This window comes from Humulus lupulus, chromosome 7 (assembly GCF_963169125.1).
Source record: "Humulus lupulus chromosome 7, drHumLupu1.1, whole genome shotgun sequence".
NCBI classification, from domain to species: domain Eukaryota; kingdom Viridiplantae; phylum Streptophyta; class Magnoliopsida; order Rosales; family Cannabaceae; genus Humulus; species Humulus lupulus.
In genome coordinates, this window is record NC_084799.1 from 47,583,337 (window position 1) to 47,603,890 (window position 20,554).

Consider the following 20,554-nt stretch of genomic DNA (forward strand, 5'->3'; position numbering starts at 1 on the left):
TTAATTATCCAGAGTTATACATTAAATTTTTTAATTAGGGTGAAAATATAATATATAAATCATATGAGGATCTTATATTTGTAAAAAAAATATGTATTTAATGATAATTAATTTAATTCTTAAAATTGAAAATTTTATATTGATCACTTGTAAAACTTACTACATCATGTTACTGAAAATGTAACAACTATGAACATGTAAACTTTTATGAGAATACTTCAATATATATATTTATTTTATATACATGGAAATTTTAAAGTGCAGGGAGTATTTCTATTTTCGACCTGTGGAGAAATCATATCCTAATTTTTTTAAATGACGATGCACTTTGTAGTTATAGTAGGTATTCCACCTATTTTCGAGAAATATCACATAATTTACAGTAGCGAAAAAGAGAGTTTAAAATAGTCAATTGCACGCGGATAAAAAAAATAGACAATCACACAACTAACTGTTTGAACCATTTTTTCAGCATTGAAAAATTATTCAAAAAATTTCAAAAATTAGCGTGATGCATGCTATAACACTGTCATATAAAAAAATATTTTTTATTTTTTCACGTACCGAAAATAGAAACGCCCCTACTTGTTGGAGCAAAAGTAGAGCCCCTATTATAGAATTTCCCAATACATAAATATGTAGTTTGTAATCTACTCAATAATATATAGCAAAATCTTATAAAAATCCTTGAAAAGGAATAATATATTAAGTAAGAAAAAAGATTACCAATTAAACTTACTATTCTTTAGTATGAAATCCTAGTATTTCAATACATAGTACAAATGGCATAACTTTAACTTCAAGGAAAGAGATAGATTGACAAGTATCTATAATTTGAAAAAATATATATATAAATTATATTGAAAAAAATTAATTAAACGCATATATTTAATACTAATTAATTAGCCAATATAAAATATTAAGTGATGAGTACTATATAAGTAGTTAGTGAACATGATAATTAATAAAATATCTATTCTTACATATATCTTTAATATATATATATTTAGCAATTGTTTTTTTAACGAAAAAAATCCCTAAAATGGGAAGAATATATTGTTTATGTAAAATTAAGATTACAAATTAAACTTGTAATTTTTTTAACTAGTATAAAATCCTGGTAAGTTAATACAAAGAGCATATATAATGTTAACTTTGGAAAAAATAATATAAATAGAGAGATATCAAGTGTAGAAGTATTGAAGAAAGTACCATCATCTCAATTTATCTTCTTCTCAAGTGTATTGTATAGATTGAGCTCATGGGTTTCAAAGCACATAAATCTATTTGGTTCTTTTTTTTTTTTGGTGGGTTTTTCTTTTATGTGCTTTGTTGAGAACATACCTACAGGTATTCTATACTTATACAACAATTATCCACATGAATAACGTAGTTTATCCATGAAAGGCGACTATACTTTTCCTTCTAGTTAATATGTTTTCAATTTGTATTAATATTGATTAATTAAATACAAAATAGAAATTATATACATTTCTACATCATTTACATTATTAATAATTAGTTTATAAATAATATATAAAAAAAGAATTATGTACCTTTTTACTTAGAATGCATGCATTGATAATTAATTGTTGTCAATATATACTCATATTATTCTTTTTATATAGATATATTTCAAACAATGATTGTTTTAATCATTTACTTTCTTATAACTTGAAAAATTTAGAAAGATGCATAAGTCTAGCAATGGAATAATGAATTTGATTATTATTTATACTTATGTATGTTAGGAAATGAAAACAAGTTGATCGTCCTAGACTATGCTCCACCCAGGCCTAACCCCAGGCACAAGATTCATCCCCTGTAACTAACGAATGAAAACAAGTTAATCCTACAAAACTATGCTACACTTGGGCCTAACCCCAAGCATGAGTCTCATCCTCTGCCACTAGCGAATGAAATCCAATTGAGCATCCAAGACTATGTTGATTCAGGGCCTAACCTCAGACACAAGCCTCACTCTCTACCATAAATAAATGAAAACAAGTTTACTCTCCAAGACTATGCTCCCCCTGAGCCTAGCCCTAGGCATAAGCTTCATCCTCCGCATCTAACAATTAAAAACATGTTAATACTTCAAGACTACCCCCCCTCGGCCTAACCCCAGACATAAACCTCATCCTCCACCAATTTCGAATGAAAACAAGTTGATACTCCAAGACTATGCTCCCCCTGGGCCTAACCCTAGGCACAAGCCTCTTCCTCTGCCACTAATGAATGAACAAAAGTTGATACTCCAAGACTATGTTCCCCCTGGGCCTAACCCTAGGCACAAGCCTCATCCTCTGCCACTAATGAATGAAAACAAGTTGATACTCCAAAACTATGCTCCCCCCTGGGCCTAATCCTAGGCACAAGCCTTATCCTCCACCATTAATGAATGAAATTCAGTTGAGTGCCCGAGACTATGCTAACCCCGAACCTAATCCTTGACGCAAGACTAATCCTCCACCACAATCTTCACAATGAATCTTCTACATACATGATGAGCTATATATATTGACAGTGATTTAGATACATCCACGATATCACAAAAGCAAATAAGACGATTTCTTAAGTTTCATTTCTATATATCTATATATATTTGTGAAATAATGAAAGCCTCATTTAATGAATATTTGTATCATCAAATTTTGGATCGATTAGCTATTGGAAAAACATAAAAGTTGAGTGGCCTCATATACAATTTTTTTAATTTAATATATATTTATGTTTATTTCAAAATCTTAAAAGTTTGAATATTGAGAGTGAGCTTTACTCACTTATAAATGCTAAATTATCTTTTGACATTATTTCACGTTAAATTTTGAAGTCTAGCTTAAACAATAATAATGCTACAATTATATTGTACTCGCATGTAGTGGCGAAACATGCACATGATCTTAGGAGGGGCCAACTAATGAGTGTCTAACCCGAGACACAAGCCTAACCCTCCACCACTGTCTTCACTAATGAATCCTCTACATACTTTATGAGGCGTATATAGCCAAAGAAATGGAGATACATCAATGATATCACAAACGCCAATAAAAGAATTTTTTGCGTTTTATATCTATATATGTTTATATATTTATGAAATATTGAATGCCTCATTTAATCAATATTTGTATCGTCGAATTTTGAATCAATTAATTAATAGAATAACGTGAATAATATAAAAAAATAGTAGCCTCATATACAATTTATTTTATTTATTATATTTTAATCGTTATATTTAAATCTTAAAAGTCTAAATATTTAGAGTGAGAATTTTTCACTTATAAATGCTAATTTATTTTTCGACATTATTTTTTGTTAAATTTTGAAGTCTAACTTGAACAATAATAATGCTGCAATTACAATATACTCACATGCATGTTGTGTTTCTTGGATTTTATAATAAATTTTAGAGAAATATTTTTTAACACACTTTGTATTTTTACAAAATGGATTCTATTAAAGATTGCTGAATATATAATTGAATTTTAAAAATTGATAAACATGAGATATGGGGTAGTATTTTAATTGGGTTAGTTAATATTTTTGTAAGCATTACTGAGTTTTCTTGTAGTGCACCAATTTTTTTTAATTAATTTTGTGCTTTATTTTTATTTAATAATTATTAAGTGTTTGGAAATTATTTTTTCTAATTGTTTGGTAAAAATTATATAAAATTAATTTGTTAATTATTTTATTTTGTAAGTAAATGAGTTTTGGTTGTATGGACCAATGTGCATGATTAGCAGAGATGCACTTGAGCAATTATGTGTGTGGATGCGCATGGTTGCATGGTGAGCATGCAATAGTTTCTCCTACACATAATTTTCTTTTTATTTATTTATTTAAGAATTAAAAATAGAAAATAAAAAAGAATGGGAAATTAGAGACAGGGGCGTGGAATAGAATAGGAAAGGGAAGGATTTGGTTTCCCTTTTTGTGCTCCATTACTTGATTTATGGTGAGGGAATCAAGTGAGGAAAGGTCAAGCCATTATTGGAGATTTTTTTTTCCTTTAGGGTTATGCTTGAGATAAAAGGAAAATAGAGAGCTTTTCCCTCACACATTGGAGTGTGACTGACGGCTAGAGAGAGAGTGTGTGTGTGAGAGCTAGAGAGAGGAGGAGAAGGAGAAAAGAAGAAGAAGAAGATAAAGGATGAGGAGGAGGCTTCGAAACACCCTAGGATACAAAGTTCTCTAGTGATTCTTTATTTTTGTTGTCTTTCTTTTCATCTATTTTTTTCTTGGATCTTAAGAGATGGATTATTTTCTTCTGGATTTTGTCGAAACTAGGTCTTGAGGTGCCAAGTGATTGACCACTTTCTTTTGTGTTCTTGAAAACTACAAGGAGGTAGTAATATCTAGCCTTGCTATGGTTTTGTTGATTATTTCGCATTTGATTATTGTTGATTTTTAATTTCATATGCGTGTTGATGGTTGCTTCCATATCTTTATTTTATCAAGACCATATAAATATGAAAGTAGATATGCATGTGGGGTTATATATGAGTAGTGTTCTTTGATTGATTGACTATGAATATGTATATGCTTGCAAGAAGCCTAGGCGTGTGATTGGGCGTGTATGGGTGTGTAGGCTATGTATGTGAGGTTTTGTTTATTTTAAATGGTTTTTCTATAAACTTGTTGATGTTATTGAAGATAGGCACATGTCAGGGTTTTATTGGAAATCTATAAGAGTTTTGATTTTTATTTTTGAAAGATTAAATTTGGTCTATTGTTGTGTTCTTAAAATCATGATGGTTTGGAAAATTAAAATGCAAATTGGTAGTAGAAAAATTCACTAGGGTTTCGACCTAGGGGAATTTTTATAGCATGTGTTGATTCATTGTTTTTTATGATTTGATGTCTGTAGTGCACCAAATTTTTTTTAGTATAATTAATTTTGTGCTTTATTTTATTATTAATTGTTAAGTGTTAGGATTTTTTTAATTGTTTGGTAGATATTATGTGAATTTGTTTTTTGTAAATTGTTTGTTTAATTATTTTAATTTGTACTACCCTGAACCAAGTTCATAAACTCATTGGTCTTCGCAATTCGAACTACGTCACAGTAGTACCTCTCGTTGAACAATTGTATGAATTCTTCCCAACCCATCATGGCAACATTTCGGGTCTGGGGTACCACTTACCACCACGTTTGAGCATCTTCCCATAACATGTATGTGGCACAAGCCACTCTATCATGGCCTATCACTCCCATATAGTCAAGCATGGAGCTAATCATGCCCATCAACTATTCAGCTCTGAACGAATCTAGGCCTCCTTCAAAGGTTGGAGGATAATGCTTCTGGAATCTTTGATACAGTAGTCCCCATCTGTTCCATCCTCAGGTTGAGCCAAAACTGGTGTCACTATTGGCAATACAAATGGAGCAGGGTTCCCTGGCAGAATCGCTATCTCAGCCACTTAATCTCTTCCTCCTGCCCTTGCAATCTTGCTTACATGCTAGTAAACATCTGTTGCCAATTCCAGGGGCAGATGGAGGGTTCTGGTCCTCATTATCATCTGCAGCCTCAATATTAACAATGCCTGACTGCCTTGGGTACATAACTTTTGAATCTGTGTGCAATCAATGACTTAACCTATTAGGCATGAGAATCATATCCGGAACTATTCCACGAGCAGAACCAAACAACACAGCAACTACATATAGTATGCATACCAATTCATAGGTCTATAATGTTCATGCATCAATTAATAGGCCTCTGTTGCAAAATTTATTGCTACGCAAGTGCACGTATCTCAAAGTAGTAATAAATCTTGGTAAAACCAAGTATCATCCTCAAGGACTGAATTACCAATTACCAGTCAATTAATTTTTTCATTTCTATTTGGTCAATTAAAATTTGGTTTTTGCAACAAGGAAAAAAAATATAAATTGTATAAACAGTAAACAAGAACACAATAAAGAGAATAAGTAAAAGAAAACCTTGAATTTAAATAATGAGAGAGCAATTAGGGCATTTAATATCATCAACTATCCTCCCTATTAATCCCTAATACAAGTTACCAATTTCTTCTTCTTTCTTCCTATTTCAATTAACGAGTTGACAAAAGCATCTTATGATCATGTTATGAATTATAAACTCAACCTAAGTGAAAATTTCCTATATTTCTATGGTAAATTTAATCACAAAGGAAACATTAATAAAAAAAACTCAAAATAAAATTACACAAAAATCTAGATACTCTCGTTCTAAATTAAAATTGCGTCCTAAACAACCAAAGCAAATTCAAATCGCACTTTTTAGATTTTGATTAAAAAACATAAAGGTAATGACTATAGATGACTAATCAATAATCAATCAACAAGCATAGATTGCAAGGAATTAAAAAGAAGATGAAGAAAGAATTACAATTGCATTAGTTCATAATATGGATTCAAGCGATTCAATTAACATCCCTAAACAGAAAATTAGTTCATAATTGTCATTCTAAACTCAAAGAAATTCAAAAACAAACATAAAGAGTAGATGAATGAATAACAATTGAGGAAGCCTCCAATGGTGTTCTCCAAGGTTCCAACCACCCAAAAAAATGCCCCCCTCTTCTTTTTCGAAATTAGGTTTATAACCTAATTTTTTTTCTTTCCGAAGAACTCGGGCCGCGACCCAGCTATTCAAGCGTCGCGGCCCGTGTCCCAAAAACTTACTTTTTCGTTGAGACGAGTCGTGGCGCAACTGTCCACCTGCCGCGACCCGTACATTTATTCTGGCCTTTAAAACTTCTTAGAGATGCGACCCCTCCTTCTAGCATCACGGCCCTTGCAGAACTTTGAAATCATGCATTCTGTAAAGGACCTGGCCGCAACGCTACTAAGCCGTGCTGTGACTCTTAATAATTTCTTCAAATTACACACCTTTTGTCCTGAGAGTTCACCGAGGTTATAAAATATCTTGAGGACTCTTCTTTTCACAAAAACAACATCAAACGCTGATTATTTCATCATTTTTATGCAAATTTTCTTCATTTGCTCTTTTCCTTTATTTATTGACTAAAACCTGAAAAACGACAAAGACAAGCGTAAAACTGCACTAAATAATAGAAAAAATTAAATAAAAACTATTTAAACACAACCTAAACACAGCACAAAACTAGACTCAACATCCTAGCTCCCACAAGATATACATATATGTCACGCTCTCTATTCTAGCATGCAGATAAGGAGCATATGTTCAATTAAGCACATTAACACGTTATTAGATACCAAACCATGAGTCGAGCTTATCTATAGTGGCGAGTGTACATGCCTAGCAAGTCTTCAGGAACCCTTAAACCTAGACCGCTCTCATACCAAGTTGTAACACCCTGGTTAGCCAAGACCGTTACATTGTGTGTTTAAAATGGTGCATAACTTGCTAAGTGAGTCATTTGGACTTAAATGTGTAATTAAAAACTAAACCAAGGTTAGGTGTTAAAAATCTTGGTCAACGAAGTAATCATTTTTCATTAAAAGTGTTTAATTCATACACGGGATCCCAAAAAGTGGTTACAGACTGATAAAAGACAAATAAAATACACACTGGTCTTCGTAAGCGACAAAACACGTTCAACCCTAGTTCCTCCCAAACAATTCCAGCTGTGGCGGTCGAGCAGGATGCATATGTACACACCGCCCCTGAAGCTCTCCAACTCATTGCTGGTCCAACTTACTCTTGCCTTTACCAGCACCATAGAGCACCTGTGAGCCGAGGCTCAGCAAGAAAACCTCACAGAGTATAACAATGATACAAATATTCAAAGTAGTAATCACATGATTCACAAATAACAGATGTAATCATTCCAATCATATAACTCGTAAACATATTCTAAATTAATCAATATCAAGCAATCTGCATCACCATCATCATATGTATGACTGATGCCTAATATAGTGCGTCTCCCAGCAATAAGGTCATAATAATGGTTTGATACTCATAACCAATCAAGGTATGTAATGATCGTACATCATCTAGCTCATTTAGTTAATGCATTCATAGCATGCATTCACAGGTAATTCAAGGCTAATAAGCTTACCAATCCAAAACTAATAAGCATATCAATTTCAAGCTAATAAGCATATCAATATAAAGCTAATAAGCGTACCAATTTAATAGCTCTATGTGCATAAACCAGTTTTTTTACCTTGAATCCCGAGCAGATAGCGTATGGCAACCCCGAGCATGATCCTTACTCCCGAGCCTAACGGTATAACCTAGTCATAATATAATAACAAGTAACCATCAAGAACTAAACTATTAAAAAGCTTCAAGATAAATTCCTAGCCTCCGGGACCTCGAATTCTACTAAATCGGGTAATAGAATCCTTCCTGAGCCATTAGGTTTGAGTTACTGAGCTTAAAAACCCTAATTGGCCAATACCCATGATTTGAGCTGCGACCCCCTCACAAGCACCGCGACCCTCTACAAGTCATAAAGCTTAAGCCTGATTTTCTCTGGACATGCGCCGCGGCGCAGCCCACCAAGTGACGCAGGGCTAAGGATATTCAGAGAACCACCCTAGCCTCAGAGTTCATGCGAGTTGCAGCGCTCCAAGAACAGCGCCACGGCGCGACCCTGGTTAAGCACACCACAACACCACCAGTAATCCTTTAGAAACCTCATTAAACCCAAAAATTCAATCATAAGCTTGAAACTCAAGGAAAAACTTAAAATACCAAAAACATTAGCAAAAAAGATCTTTAAATGTAGAGTCCAAGAACTTTACTTAGCTAATTATTTAGTAGTATTATAGTATGTATAGTATTATCTTTGTAACTGTGGATTTTTGGTTCAGACCGGGAATTATTTGGACACTCATAGTAGTACTTATAGATTTTCTAAGTTTAGCCTATAGTTTAAGAATATTAATGTTAACCTAAGGTTTGATTATATGACTGATATTAAGGATAATATTTATTATACTATAAGGTTTAGTTAAGGACCAATAGGATTTTAAGCACATGTTATGAATGGGTGATTAAGGATTAAGTATTTTGAGGATTTAATTTAATAAGGGTAAAAGTTTGAATGCTATAAGGTCAGTCAGCAGCTTTGAATACGTTGAGGGCTTAGTCAAGGCTGTTTACTCCATTCAAACTTAGCTAAAAATGTGTAATTTCGTGTTTAATTAATTAGCGTGTGCCGATATATCGCAGCTATAGGGGGCGATATATCGCAGCACGTAGATACGGAAAACACGAGACGATGCACGACTGCCTCGGGCATACTGGCCCAGGCGATATATCGCTTACAGGGGGCGATATATCGCCTCCTTCAGTATGTTTTGAAAGATTTTGAATTCTTTTTCCATTTAGCCATTCAACCTCTTGATAAGTCCAGCATCTTTTTGAACGAGTCTTCAGCCTCTGCTGAACGATTATTCAAATTATTTTCACCTAAAAAGCTATTATTTTTATTCAAGTAAAATCAAGATCCTTTCATTCCTAAACTCTATAAATAGGACCTAGTACCCAGCCATTATTCATCTTTTGCTCTAAATTCAGAGGCTGCAAGTGCTAAGTGAGTGTGAGAGTGTAAACACCTGGTTTGGGAAATCATAAGCTTGATCCTCATAAGCTTATCAAACACTTTGGGAAGTAAGGTTCTATAGTATTTCAGTTTTTGGTGTAGATTGGTCTTACAAGTCTTTGAGGTAAACCAAAACTCTAGTTCATTTGTTTTATGTTTTTTTCTTTCTCATAGCCTTCTACTCAGTCTTCTAACCTCATTCTTATTTTGGTTAGGAAATCTAAGTTCTTGAGCACATAAGTTTCGGCAAGTATGTTTCTCAATGGTTTAGTCTTCCCATTCCTTTTCATCTCTTTTTCTTCATTAGACTCACTCTTTTTCATAATGGTTATTAGGAGTGTTCCAAAGTCCCAACGCTGTCCACATATCCCGGTAACTTTGGTAAGGAAAATAGGATAGAAATGCATATGTTATATGTTCTATATGTTATCTTATGTTTCTTGTGTTATGATAAGTGTTATGAAATATGTATGTTTGTAGGCTTGGGCATATGACCCATATGACTAACAAGACCCCAAATAGATTATGGGCATATGACCTACTTAGCTAGTAGGACCCCACTAATCTCATGGGCATATGACTTGTTTAGTCTATGGGACCCCAAGTAATAATGGCCATTATAGTATGTGTATGTAATAAGTGTTATGACATGTCTTTATGTTTATTATGAAATTTATGTATGTGAAGTATGTGTTAGATTTTTCCTTGCTGGGCATTAGGCTCATTCCTTTCTGTTTTATGTCACTACACCAAATACCCATTTCCATAACACATTAATATAATACTAACAAAAAAGAGTTATACTAGGGTATTATACTGTGCATGAAAAAAAGGGCGGTAATATACACCATCCCGCCCCTTAGTCTTTTTTTTTTTAGTACTGAGAACTGAAAATTTGTGAGACCCGCCCCTTAGCCTTTTTTTTTTATTCCTGAGAGTAGAAAATTTGTGAGACCCGAGAGACCCTTCGGCCAAATCCTAATTTCATTTTGCTTCTCCCGGTCGTCGAGCCTGATCGACTCGACTCTTTTCCTCGCCCCCCGGCCTGTCACTTCATTTCGTTCTTCTTTTGTATCGTTGCTTGAATGAAAACACCCGATCGGCCTGACTTTCCCAAATGTCTACCACCGGCCCTTCTCCTTTCCGGGTCTGTATTTTTCGTGGTCGACGGGGAAGAAAGAAATGAATGAATGTTCTGAGACCCGAGACCTTCAAAGGCCAGGATTTTCTTCTTTTCCTCTTAATTTGTTTATAATGGTTTTCATTTTATTTTCTGTTCAGTTTCTGGGATTTTAAATCTTTTTCGTTTTGTTTTTGAAATTGGTAAATAGAGTTCTGGTAAATCTTCGGTGTTGGAAAGCGTGGTGGGCAGAGATTTCTTGCCTCGTGGATCTGGTACTTCTTTCTGGGTTTCGTTTTTTTGGATGATTTGTCAATAAAGATTTGTGTTTGGTTACTTAGAAAGTGAAGGAATTGTAAAATGTGTGGATGGTTTTTTGTTAGTTTATTTTGGCTAGCAAAATATTAGGAGCTTATCTAATTGAGCATACACTTGTATGGAACTCATTTGAAAAAAGCTTTGCTATTTTAAGCATCCCAACTGACACAAATTGTGGGAATTTCTTTCAAGTTTTCCCAATCTTTCCGAGCAGCCAAGCAGAGTATTTTAACTGTTATATTCAACCTGATTGGTGTCATGAATTGTGTATCTAATCTCATAATCAGAAGATGTGTAGTCAACTCATAAGAGTTAAAATCATTTAGAATTTTGTATCCAATATCTCGAACAATTCTTTAGTTTGTCTAACTAAAGGTCCCTGATTTCTAGGTATTGTTACGAGGAGGCCACTGGTGTTGCAACTTCATAAGATAGATGATGGTCAGACTGAGTATGCGGAGTTTCTTCATGCTCCTAGAAAGAAGTATACTGATTTTGGTGAGTTAATTTTCTTATCTAGGAATTTCTTCTCGATTAAGACATTTATCATTTATTGAGGGTTTTTATTCTATTTGTTTAAAGATAATCTTTCTATTGTATTTTTTTCTTTTCTGCAGCTGCTATGCGTAAGGAGATCCAAGATGAGACAGATCGTATTACTGGGAAATCTAAGCAAATATCTAACATTCCAATTCATCTGAGCATATATTCTCCAAATGGTTTGTACTCTCATTTCATATGGAAGTGCTTTAAGTGAGCTAATAATATAGAAATATTAATCGTTTTATAAATTTGTGTAATCAATATGTGGAAATAAAAAAAATATATCATCAGTAATTTCTCAAATTTCATATCCTTTCTTAATTTTTAATCTTTCCTTTATATTGCAACTTCTTGGTGGTGATTGTCCTTTATACCCCTTAATTGTCTATTAACCAAGATGTGTGCTGATGAATCTCTTTGTCTGAAGAACTATTGAACTTTTCTTTTTATAATTTTTGGACAAGAAAAAAACATGTATTAATTATGAAGAAAATAGTACAAGTTAAGCATAGATAAGTTATCCATACTGTAAAATTGCAACAGAAAGCTCCAATATCTTAGAAGATCAGAAAAGTAATACATCCTTAAAATCTATTACACCAAACAACTATGGGGCAACCCACTTTCAGCTTCTCTACCATGTCATTGAAAATTCTGTTATACTTGTCATACTTAAAGTTTTTATTTTGCGATGGTAACCTTGTTTTGCTGGCGACTCCTTGATGGATCTGTTGTGAAATTTATAATTTCTTTAGTCCATCTACAATGAACGGTAATCCAATCCACTAGCAAACTGTAAATTCTTATGGAAAGCATACCCTGTTGTCTGTTATATACACTTAAACTCTTCTCGTAAATTGTTACAAGCATGCTTTATTTGTGCAAATGAAATTGGAGATCACTGTTAGCTTTTCATACAAGTGTTCATCTTGAGCTTTATTTGTTTTCCTGGATTCTATGGATGATTATTCATATTACATTGCCTTGTTGATGAAACACTTCTATTCTACGTTGGTTTTAATTGTATAATCTATAATGACTAAAATCACGTTTCCTCTGGCAGTTGTAAAATTGACAGTCATAGATCTTCCTGGGTTGACAAAGGTTGCTGTAGGTAATAATTTTCTCTAATCTATATAATTCAGTCAAAGAAAATGGCACTTCCTTTCTTTATTTGGTAAATATAATGAATATATAATATCAAGTAACAAATTTTGGCTGTTGCAGAGGGACAACCGGAAACCATTGTTGAAGATATTGAAAATATGGTCCACTCTTATGTTGAGAAGGTGAGTACATGAAACATTTCTTTTTTATTTCTCTCTGTTCTTTTTTTATATTTTTATTTTTGAATTCGAAATAAATGGTGGCAGTTTTCCTAGCTCATGTAGTCACTTGATAAACCAAACACAGAAATAAATGGTGATACTGTAAATCTAGAAAAGTAAATAGATGTTCATTGCCTATTGTAGATTCTTATAAAAGTAAAAAAAGTGTTCTTGTTTTTAAGAGATGGAGGTGTGAGCCGTGAAAATGTATTTCATATGGCTTCTCAAGAAATTGTTGGTATTTTTTTACCCATCATCTCTAAAAACATCTGCCAAATCCAGTATCACCACCATCAAAATATTAGATATTGCAAGAGTATCTACCAAGTCATGAGCTCCAAATTAATTATATATTGATGCAAAAAGATTCATTTTTTTTCTTCTTTTTTCTCGGAAACTAATTAATATTATTATTATTTTTATTCCTCCCCTCTTAAGTTGCAAACTGTTTGGGCCAGTGCAATTATTATTATTATTATTATTAATTTCATCATCTAAGAAACCAATTTATTAAATGAAGCAATGGAATTTCACATTTTAGGATGAAAATATTCATGTTCTTTCTTCTAGAACTCAATTTTGTGAATAGGGCAATCATCTATCTGGGTTTTGGATTAAATTGCTACTTTCTTACATGCCATTGCTTCAGTGGTTGAAAAGCTTTCATAAAGAAGGGCCAACAGTCAGTTTTATCTAGTATTTTTATATTCACCAATATGCGTTTGTGTCTTAAAAAAATGCAATGCAGTTGTTCCTATCAATTTCTTAGATTGTAAAAATTGTGGAGTTCTACCCCTATGTCAGATGCAATTTCTACCTCAAGGGGAAGGATATCATTTACCTTATACAACTGTCTTTCTAAGTTCTAACTAAATATGCCTTACCAAGCTATTAACAGAAGAATCTAACTACTTTTTCTCTTTAGTGTTTATAATAGTTTTTGTCGGACGTTGGGATTGTACTTTTTAAAATATTTGAAACTGTATAATGGAAGACAGAATATCTCTTGTGCTTATTGGTCTGCGCAAAGAGCAGGTAATAAGGGATTGATTCTCTCTTTGGGCCAAACAAATAAAACTATACTGATATGTTCTTTTCCCAAATCAGTGATCTGTGTCATGTTTTTGGTGTTACATTATATAGAAGGATATGCATTAACAATGTATAAATATGTATATCTATTATCTGAAGAAAACAAAATTACAATTTGTTGTTCATATATATAAAAGAATTGAAAAAGTTGTTTTCATAATCATAATTTCAAGATTTGTCTTTTGTTCTTCCTCATGCTTAGTGATACATTTCTATATTTTGTAGCCTAACTCTATCATATTGGCTATATCTCCTGCAAATCAAGATATTGCCACATCAGATGCAATCAAACTTGCAAGAGAAGTTGATCCTTCAGGTAATCTTATAACTCTCTCTCTCTTCTTTTACATTCATCAGTTTTTCTTGTAGAGGCTAAGAAATAATTTTTCTTCATTGTAATTTGATATTTCAGGTGAAAGAACATTTGGGGTGCTAACAAAACTTGATTTAATGGACAAAGGAACTCAATGCCAAGCACACCAAGGTCTCATTCTTTCCTTATTAACAAATCATCCAATCTTCTTTAATGGATTTCAATGCTTCATTTTCTGTTTTTCTTCTTCTTCTTCTGTATGCAGATTCTTGAAGGTCTTCTGAAGTTGCCAGAAAACCGAGAATGCGCTGACTGTCGAAACAAGTACATTCATAACCCAACTCTTGTGTTGCACGTTCTTCACCTTTTCATCTTCCAATAGTGTTTTATTGCACAGTTTAGTCATCGTCTCATAATAATTTATACTTTTGCATATTTAGTGATTTAGGTTCTTCATTTGAAGGTTTTGCTATATTAGACAATATTTTGCTCTAGAGTTACTAGAGATCCATTGTAAAAATTTCATTTTTCTTGTTGGTTCATTGCCAAACTTCCCCATTTAGAGAATGAAATACTGAAGAAAATTCCAATAGAACAGCTCCTCAGATATCAGTATGGATGCATTTATGTTGGAATTTGCTAAAGAAATTATCAAAGAATGCCTCTTGTAAACAATCACTATAGTTGATTACATGAGTGGAATATTTTGTAAGCTTGACACAAAAAGAAATACTTACTATCATACCCTTTTTTAAAACCTTGACCGTAACATTCCAAATTTTGGAAAAATACTTCTATATTGGAAAGTGTTGCAGAGTTTCCCTTGTTCTATTCTTAACTTTATGTAAACTTTATAACCTACAGATCTAAACATTGTTGTTGTATACTTCTTCAGGGCACCACGATGGGCTAGTGTGAACCTTGCAATATTTATATGCATGCAATGTTCTGGAATTCATCGGAGTCTTGGAGTTCTTATTTCAAAGGTGCATTTTCTTCTTTCTAATGATGCATTGCCGTAGTCAAATCATGAATAATCTCAACACTTTTGACAGTTAATTTTAGAAGTATATGATGCCCCAATTCTGTTTGTACAATAAACCAAAAGTTGATTTTATAATATAAAAGTTTATATGTATTTAATTGCACATTGATGTGTGTTTTTCCTATAAGTGAGAATAGAAATTGTAAGAGAAATTGTATTTTCCTTTTCTATATATTTCAATTGGTAAACACAAGCATATTTATACAGTTTACACACTTAATCTTCTTAATTATAGAATAAACAACAAATCACAAAGATAGCTACAAATCATCTAAATAAGGAAACTACTAATTTTTGCATAGGATGCTCATATTATTTCTAATTGGTAACGGGTCTTTGTAACTAGTATTTTGGTCCTCTCCTTTCTTATAAGAATAGAAAATAGCCCTGTAATGTAGCTGTTGCATTCCTTAGTGCTATGCTTCTTCTTTAGCATACTTGACACAACCAGATTCAAGCTCTGGAATTGAAAACTTTCAACAGGCAAGTTGTCATTAGGTTTACAATATTTTCCTTCTCACTTGTGAGTTTTGACCTTATGTACTCTTTCTTTTACCTTGCTACTGGAACCCGTTTTTTGGTCATATACAAATAGGGCATAAATGGTTTTATTTCATTCCCCATGTTGCATGAGGCATCTTAGTCAATTGAAATTTGGGAACCTACATGCCATTGAGGCATGAAAGGGAGTAAATTGAACTTTTCTTTATTAGCTTTTATTTCAAAAGGGATTGGTTTAGGCTTTTATAATGTTGATGCATTTATTTAAGCACCTCTAACTTCAATCTTCAGCACCATTATTATTACACTTTTCTCAGTAATAGAGTGTACATCAATTCATTTTTATGTTTTGGCTTTTCTTGGCAGTGTCCTCTTCTTAACATAAGTTATTGTCCTCCATCAGAAGCTGTCCTGTCTGATGGGAAAAGTTTGGTAAGTACATTTTTACTTGTAAGTTGTAATATCCAACTCAATTGAGTATCAGAGAATTCCCTTTTTTATGTCATCTTATCATCATGTATTTTCTTGCTAGGTCGTTGTCATCTACAATTCCCTGGGGTGGAAGAGAGAAGAAGTAATACGAATTCCTGTAAGTAGCTAAACTGTACTTCATATGCTGATCAACATAAATTTGAAAAGGTCTACTTGAATTGATGATTTTTATAACACACTTTCAACTAAAAAGAGTTCCAATATTGAGCACTTGAGGACAGAACGCTATGTCTATCTGTGTCAAACACTTTCTTAATTTAAGAAGTAACCATCATTGACTTGGAGAAAACTGCAAAAAATTTAAGGTTGTATATATTAACTTATTCATGTTTACTAATGGCTTTGCAACTGAAATTTTATGTAGGTTTCCACTGACAGAATTAGTGTTCAGGATTCTAGTGGGAAGAAAGTTGAAGTCCAGCTTCTTCCTATATTGAATGCCACTTTTAGTGTTAGAAATTATTATGTGAGAGCATATTTGGGTGAATCTTCGAGAGAAACAATTAAATATTGGCTTGCATTTACAGTGTCAGTACCGCCAATTGGTTTCAGCACTTACATAATTTCTACCACTAAACAAACAGGTTGGCCATATTGTAATTTTTAAGGTGTTACATATAAGAGCTCTCCAAGTTAGACCTGATAATCTAATTATTGATGTACTTTACAGGCTCTAGTGTAGCCATTTCTTCTGTGTACAGGTCAGAAGAAAGTATAGACAACACTATAGAAGTTGGACAAGGAAGTTTGAAGCTAATTTATTCAGCTCGTGATGGAAAGCTTTCACACTATGCTAACAACAGAAATTTGGTATGCTATGTTGAAGATTTAGTTTCCCAGTACCTTTTCCACTTCATTTTATATGGTTTGTTTTTGTATGGAGTTTTTTTTTATGTATCTTCTAATATTCAATCTTAATTCAAAATTAACACATATAGGTAAATTATCTCATAGACATGTCATGGACAGCGATGCTAATCTTTTTCCTCTTTTTCTTTTTTTGGTTTCCAATTTCCTTGTACATTCATGTATTTGCTCATGGTTTTATAAAATTCTATATTGATGGACAAAGATGGTGATGTGTTTACTATGTTATGTTCCTATTGAAGATTACAGCATCTGCAGAATAGTCATATAGATATGTTATGGTATTGATTCAATTTATTCTCAAGCTTGACAATTTTTTTTGCTGCTGAAATTACCTTGACTTAGCATGGCTTGAAATTTGTATTTTTGTTTAAAGGTGCATGAAACTTTCTTGCTTATAAATTATGTTCTCATATGTGTGGTGCCACTAACACTCTGTTTTGGTTATTGATTATAAGCCCTGTTTATTTTATAAAAAAATCTGCACATTCTTGTTGATTAAGATTCTAGGTGCTATAATTGGATGTTTTACTTAGCTCTCTTTCATAGATAAAAGAGTCAAAGTTCCAGAGTATTATTAACATATTGGATTTATTGCATTGCATTTTAATTATGATTTTTTGTAGTTTTTGTGCTGTAAAGACTGTTATTTCTCTGTTCTTCATCAATTAAATTGATTAGTATATTTTCACTGTTAGTTGGAAGATATGCAGCTGTTGTTGACATGAACCAGGTTTTAACTAGAATTAGAGGTTTTAACTAGAATTAGCCTAACATGATCTACATTTCTGCATAGCATGCACACATATCATGTATTTACAATTAGACAGAGACACTTAGAGAGATCTGAATGAGTCATGTGTCAGAGCTTGGCTCTATTCTAGGTTAGTTTCTTCAAAGTCTTTGTTGCTGATTTTTGTCTATTTCCAGCCTTCATTGCTGAGTTTTTTTGGGGGGCTATGTTTTCTAAAGACAAAACAGAGTATTACATCTTATTTTTTGGTTTACATTATTGGAATTTTTTTTGGCCATTATTTCCATTCCTTCATAGCCATCAAGTCTGATTTTACCTTTCACAATGTCTGAAACAACCGTGACAAGTGATTGCTTATATTGAATTGTGTCACCTTCTTTAACGGTAAATTGGCCATAATAATATATCATTATATTTTGAGCACACCATGCCACTATGTTAGGTACCTTTTGGCATATTTTAGGCAAGTATCCAAGACTGGGTCTTGTAAGTCAACATACCTCTATAATTTTTCCTGTACTGGTACAAAAGTATTTTATTCTCTTACAATGTTTATATGTTAATGGTCAGGGTCAATATAAGTCAACACTGGTTTGCCCAGCATGTGGAAAGATTTCAATCACTTTTGATCCCTTCATGTATTTGTCGTTGCCGCTACCTTCAACTGCAACTTTGCAAATAACCGTGACTCTATTTTACGGCGATGGAAGTGGTCTTCCTATGCTATACACTGTTAGTTTGCTAAAGCAAGGTTGCTGTAAAAATCTTAGTGAACAACTAAGTAATGCTTGTTGCTTGTTGCTTGTTGCTTGAATGCTGATGAGATTCTTCTGCTTGCAGAGGTAAATTTGGTTTCCATTGATATCTGCTACAATTTATTTTATTTATTCCCTTAATTTTAGTTCTAGTGGTTGAGTAACTGTAATTTCGATTGCCAGGTTTATGAACATAACATTTTTCGATATTTGGAAAACCCCTCAGAGCTATTGGCTCCAATTAAGGAGGATGACCACTTATAGACTTTCTAAAAACGTCGTGGGAAGATCCAGAGTTGAAATAATTCATCGACCACATGAAAAGTAAGTTTGCATCCCTATCCTTATGTAATTGGTAAATAGCACTGGTAAACATGTGATGTACAAACTGGTGTTGCCAATCCATCTATTGAAAAATAGCTTTAACTAAGTAATTTCAGAAGGGGATTATAGTATCAATTAAAATAATTATTGGCTACTTGTTCATTAAGAAGTTGAAGTCCGTATGAATAAAGTTCAAGCGCTCCAAGTCAAGTGTTGACTGGATAATACTGGCTATATTACCTGCTTTTGAGAAATATGTGTTTTAATTTTTTGTATCCTAGTCATTTTATGTCTTGGATCATCTACGCAGACTGCTTGTTAGACTTCTGCAGGATTTCCTAACTTAGATAGTTGGATTTTTCAGGTGCCCGTCAGACAGTGTTAAGGGTTGTCAGGGAAAGCTTATCGGTACCCCTTTTGTTACTTATTTAAAAGAGCCAATATGTGGAGCCAATGTTGAAGCCGCTGTTACTAGATTGTTGTCACCTTTGAAGAGAACGCGTCCTTCAGTTAAGCTCAAGAATGGTAAGGAAAATGGATTTGAAAAAGAGGTTATTGAAGAACCATCAAACCGCTACAATTCTAAGAACCTGTCAATGGATGATGCAGAAGTAGAGGAAAAATCTAGCGAAGCGTTATTTCTGTGTTGAAAGTTGTAAATTTTAGACTCCTTGAATACTTAAAGAATATTTTGTTGTTGATGACAGTGTTGCATGTGTTTAAACTAAATTGTGGATTGTTAATTCAATGTAGAATGTTCTTACTTTTTGTTATTTGAAAATCAAATTCATTTGATGATGCTAGTATATATTAAAAAGCTAATTTTAATTATATAAAAAAATTAAAATATAATAGAATAAATTAGTGTAATATAAATAAAATATATAATGAGAATTTAAATATATCTAAATATAACAATAATACGAAAATTGAGTTATAATATATATTACAATAACACTTTTTATGCAAAGAATTATGTTATGGAAACTTCATTATATAACACAAATAATGTGTTATACAAAAGTGTAGTATAACACAAAAAATGTGTTATAGTAAAGTATAGTATAACACAAAAAAAGTGTTATAGTAAAGTGTAGTATAACACAAAAAAAGTGTTATACTAAAGTGTAGTATAACACAAAAAAAGTGTTATAGTATCGACTATAAATAACATAATTCGACACTTATCTATATATTAAAATAACACAGAAATTGTGTTATCGTTGCAGTACAATAACACATCTGTATAACACTGATAAAGTGTTATGTAAAGTACCTTGACCTACGATAACATAGTCTGTCTTAACACATCAGAAAGTGTTATCGTAGGTTTTGATAACACATTTTTGGTGTTATTAAAAGCATTTTTTCTTGTAGTGTGTGCAGGAAAATAGCTTTAGAGGCGGTAAGATTCGTGGACGCTTAGAGAATGTGTATCGGTGATGAACAGATTCAAGGAGTCGAGAGTTCGATTTTGAGGATGTAGTCATTTGTTTATGGTCTTTATATGTATTTTCCACACTTACTATGTAATCCCTTTATTTTATAAATCATGTTATGTTTTGTTTTTCAAA

General features: G+C 32.7%; 1 protein-coding gene and 2 long non-coding RNA genes across 4 annotated transcripts; all 3 read left to right on the forward strand.

The window, feature by feature from the left end:
• Positions 1-10,663: 10,663 nt before the first annotated feature.
• Positions 10,664-14,415, forward strand: LOC133789583 (uncharacterized). Of its 2 annotated transcripts, XR_009873622.1 has the most exons (4): positions 10,664-10,923; positions 11,357-11,685; positions 14,155-14,245; positions 14,342-14,415. It is a non-coding gene; the product is annotated as an uncharacterized LOC133789583 (long non-coding RNA). The 2 variants fall into 2 exon arrangements; XR_009873623.1 differs by lacking the exons at positions 10,664-10,923; positions 11,357-11,685 and adding an exon at positions 12,598-12,798.
• A 1,721-nt stretch (positions 14,416-16,136) lies between these two features.
• Positions 16,137-17,407, forward strand: LOC133789584 (uncharacterized). The gene is made up of 5 exons (XR_009873624.1): positions 16,137-16,220; positions 16,321-16,377; positions 16,645-16,864; positions 16,951-17,090; positions 17,390-17,407. It is a non-coding gene; the product is annotated as an uncharacterized LOC133789584 (long non-coding RNA).
• Positions 17,408-18,695: 1,288 nt separating this feature from the next.
• Positions 18,696-19,630, forward strand: LOC133791661 (ubiquitin carboxyl-terminal hydrolase 9-like). Its single transcript, XM_062229581.1, has 3 exons — positions 18,696-18,743; positions 18,840-18,980; positions 19,345-19,630. Exons 1-3 carry the CDS (start codon positions 18,715-18,717, stop codon positions 19,628-19,630), a joined length of 456 nt encoding a protein of 151 aa, XP_062085565.1. The 5' UTR covers positions 18,696-18,714.
• Positions 19,631-20,554: the final 924 nt, after the last annotated feature.

Coding starts and splice junctions, on each gene's coding strand:
- LOC133791661 (XM_062229581.1), top strand. CDS start 18,715: ATGCTGATGAGATTCTTCTGCTTGCAGAG. Junction 18,744..18,839: donor AGATTCTTCTGCTTGCAGAG/GTAAATTTGGTT, acceptor TTCGATTGCCAG/GTTTATGAACATAACATTTT. Junction 18,981..19,344: donor ATTCATCGACCACATGAAAA/GTAAGTTTGCAT, acceptor TGGATTTTTCAG/GTGCCCGTCAGACAGTGTTA.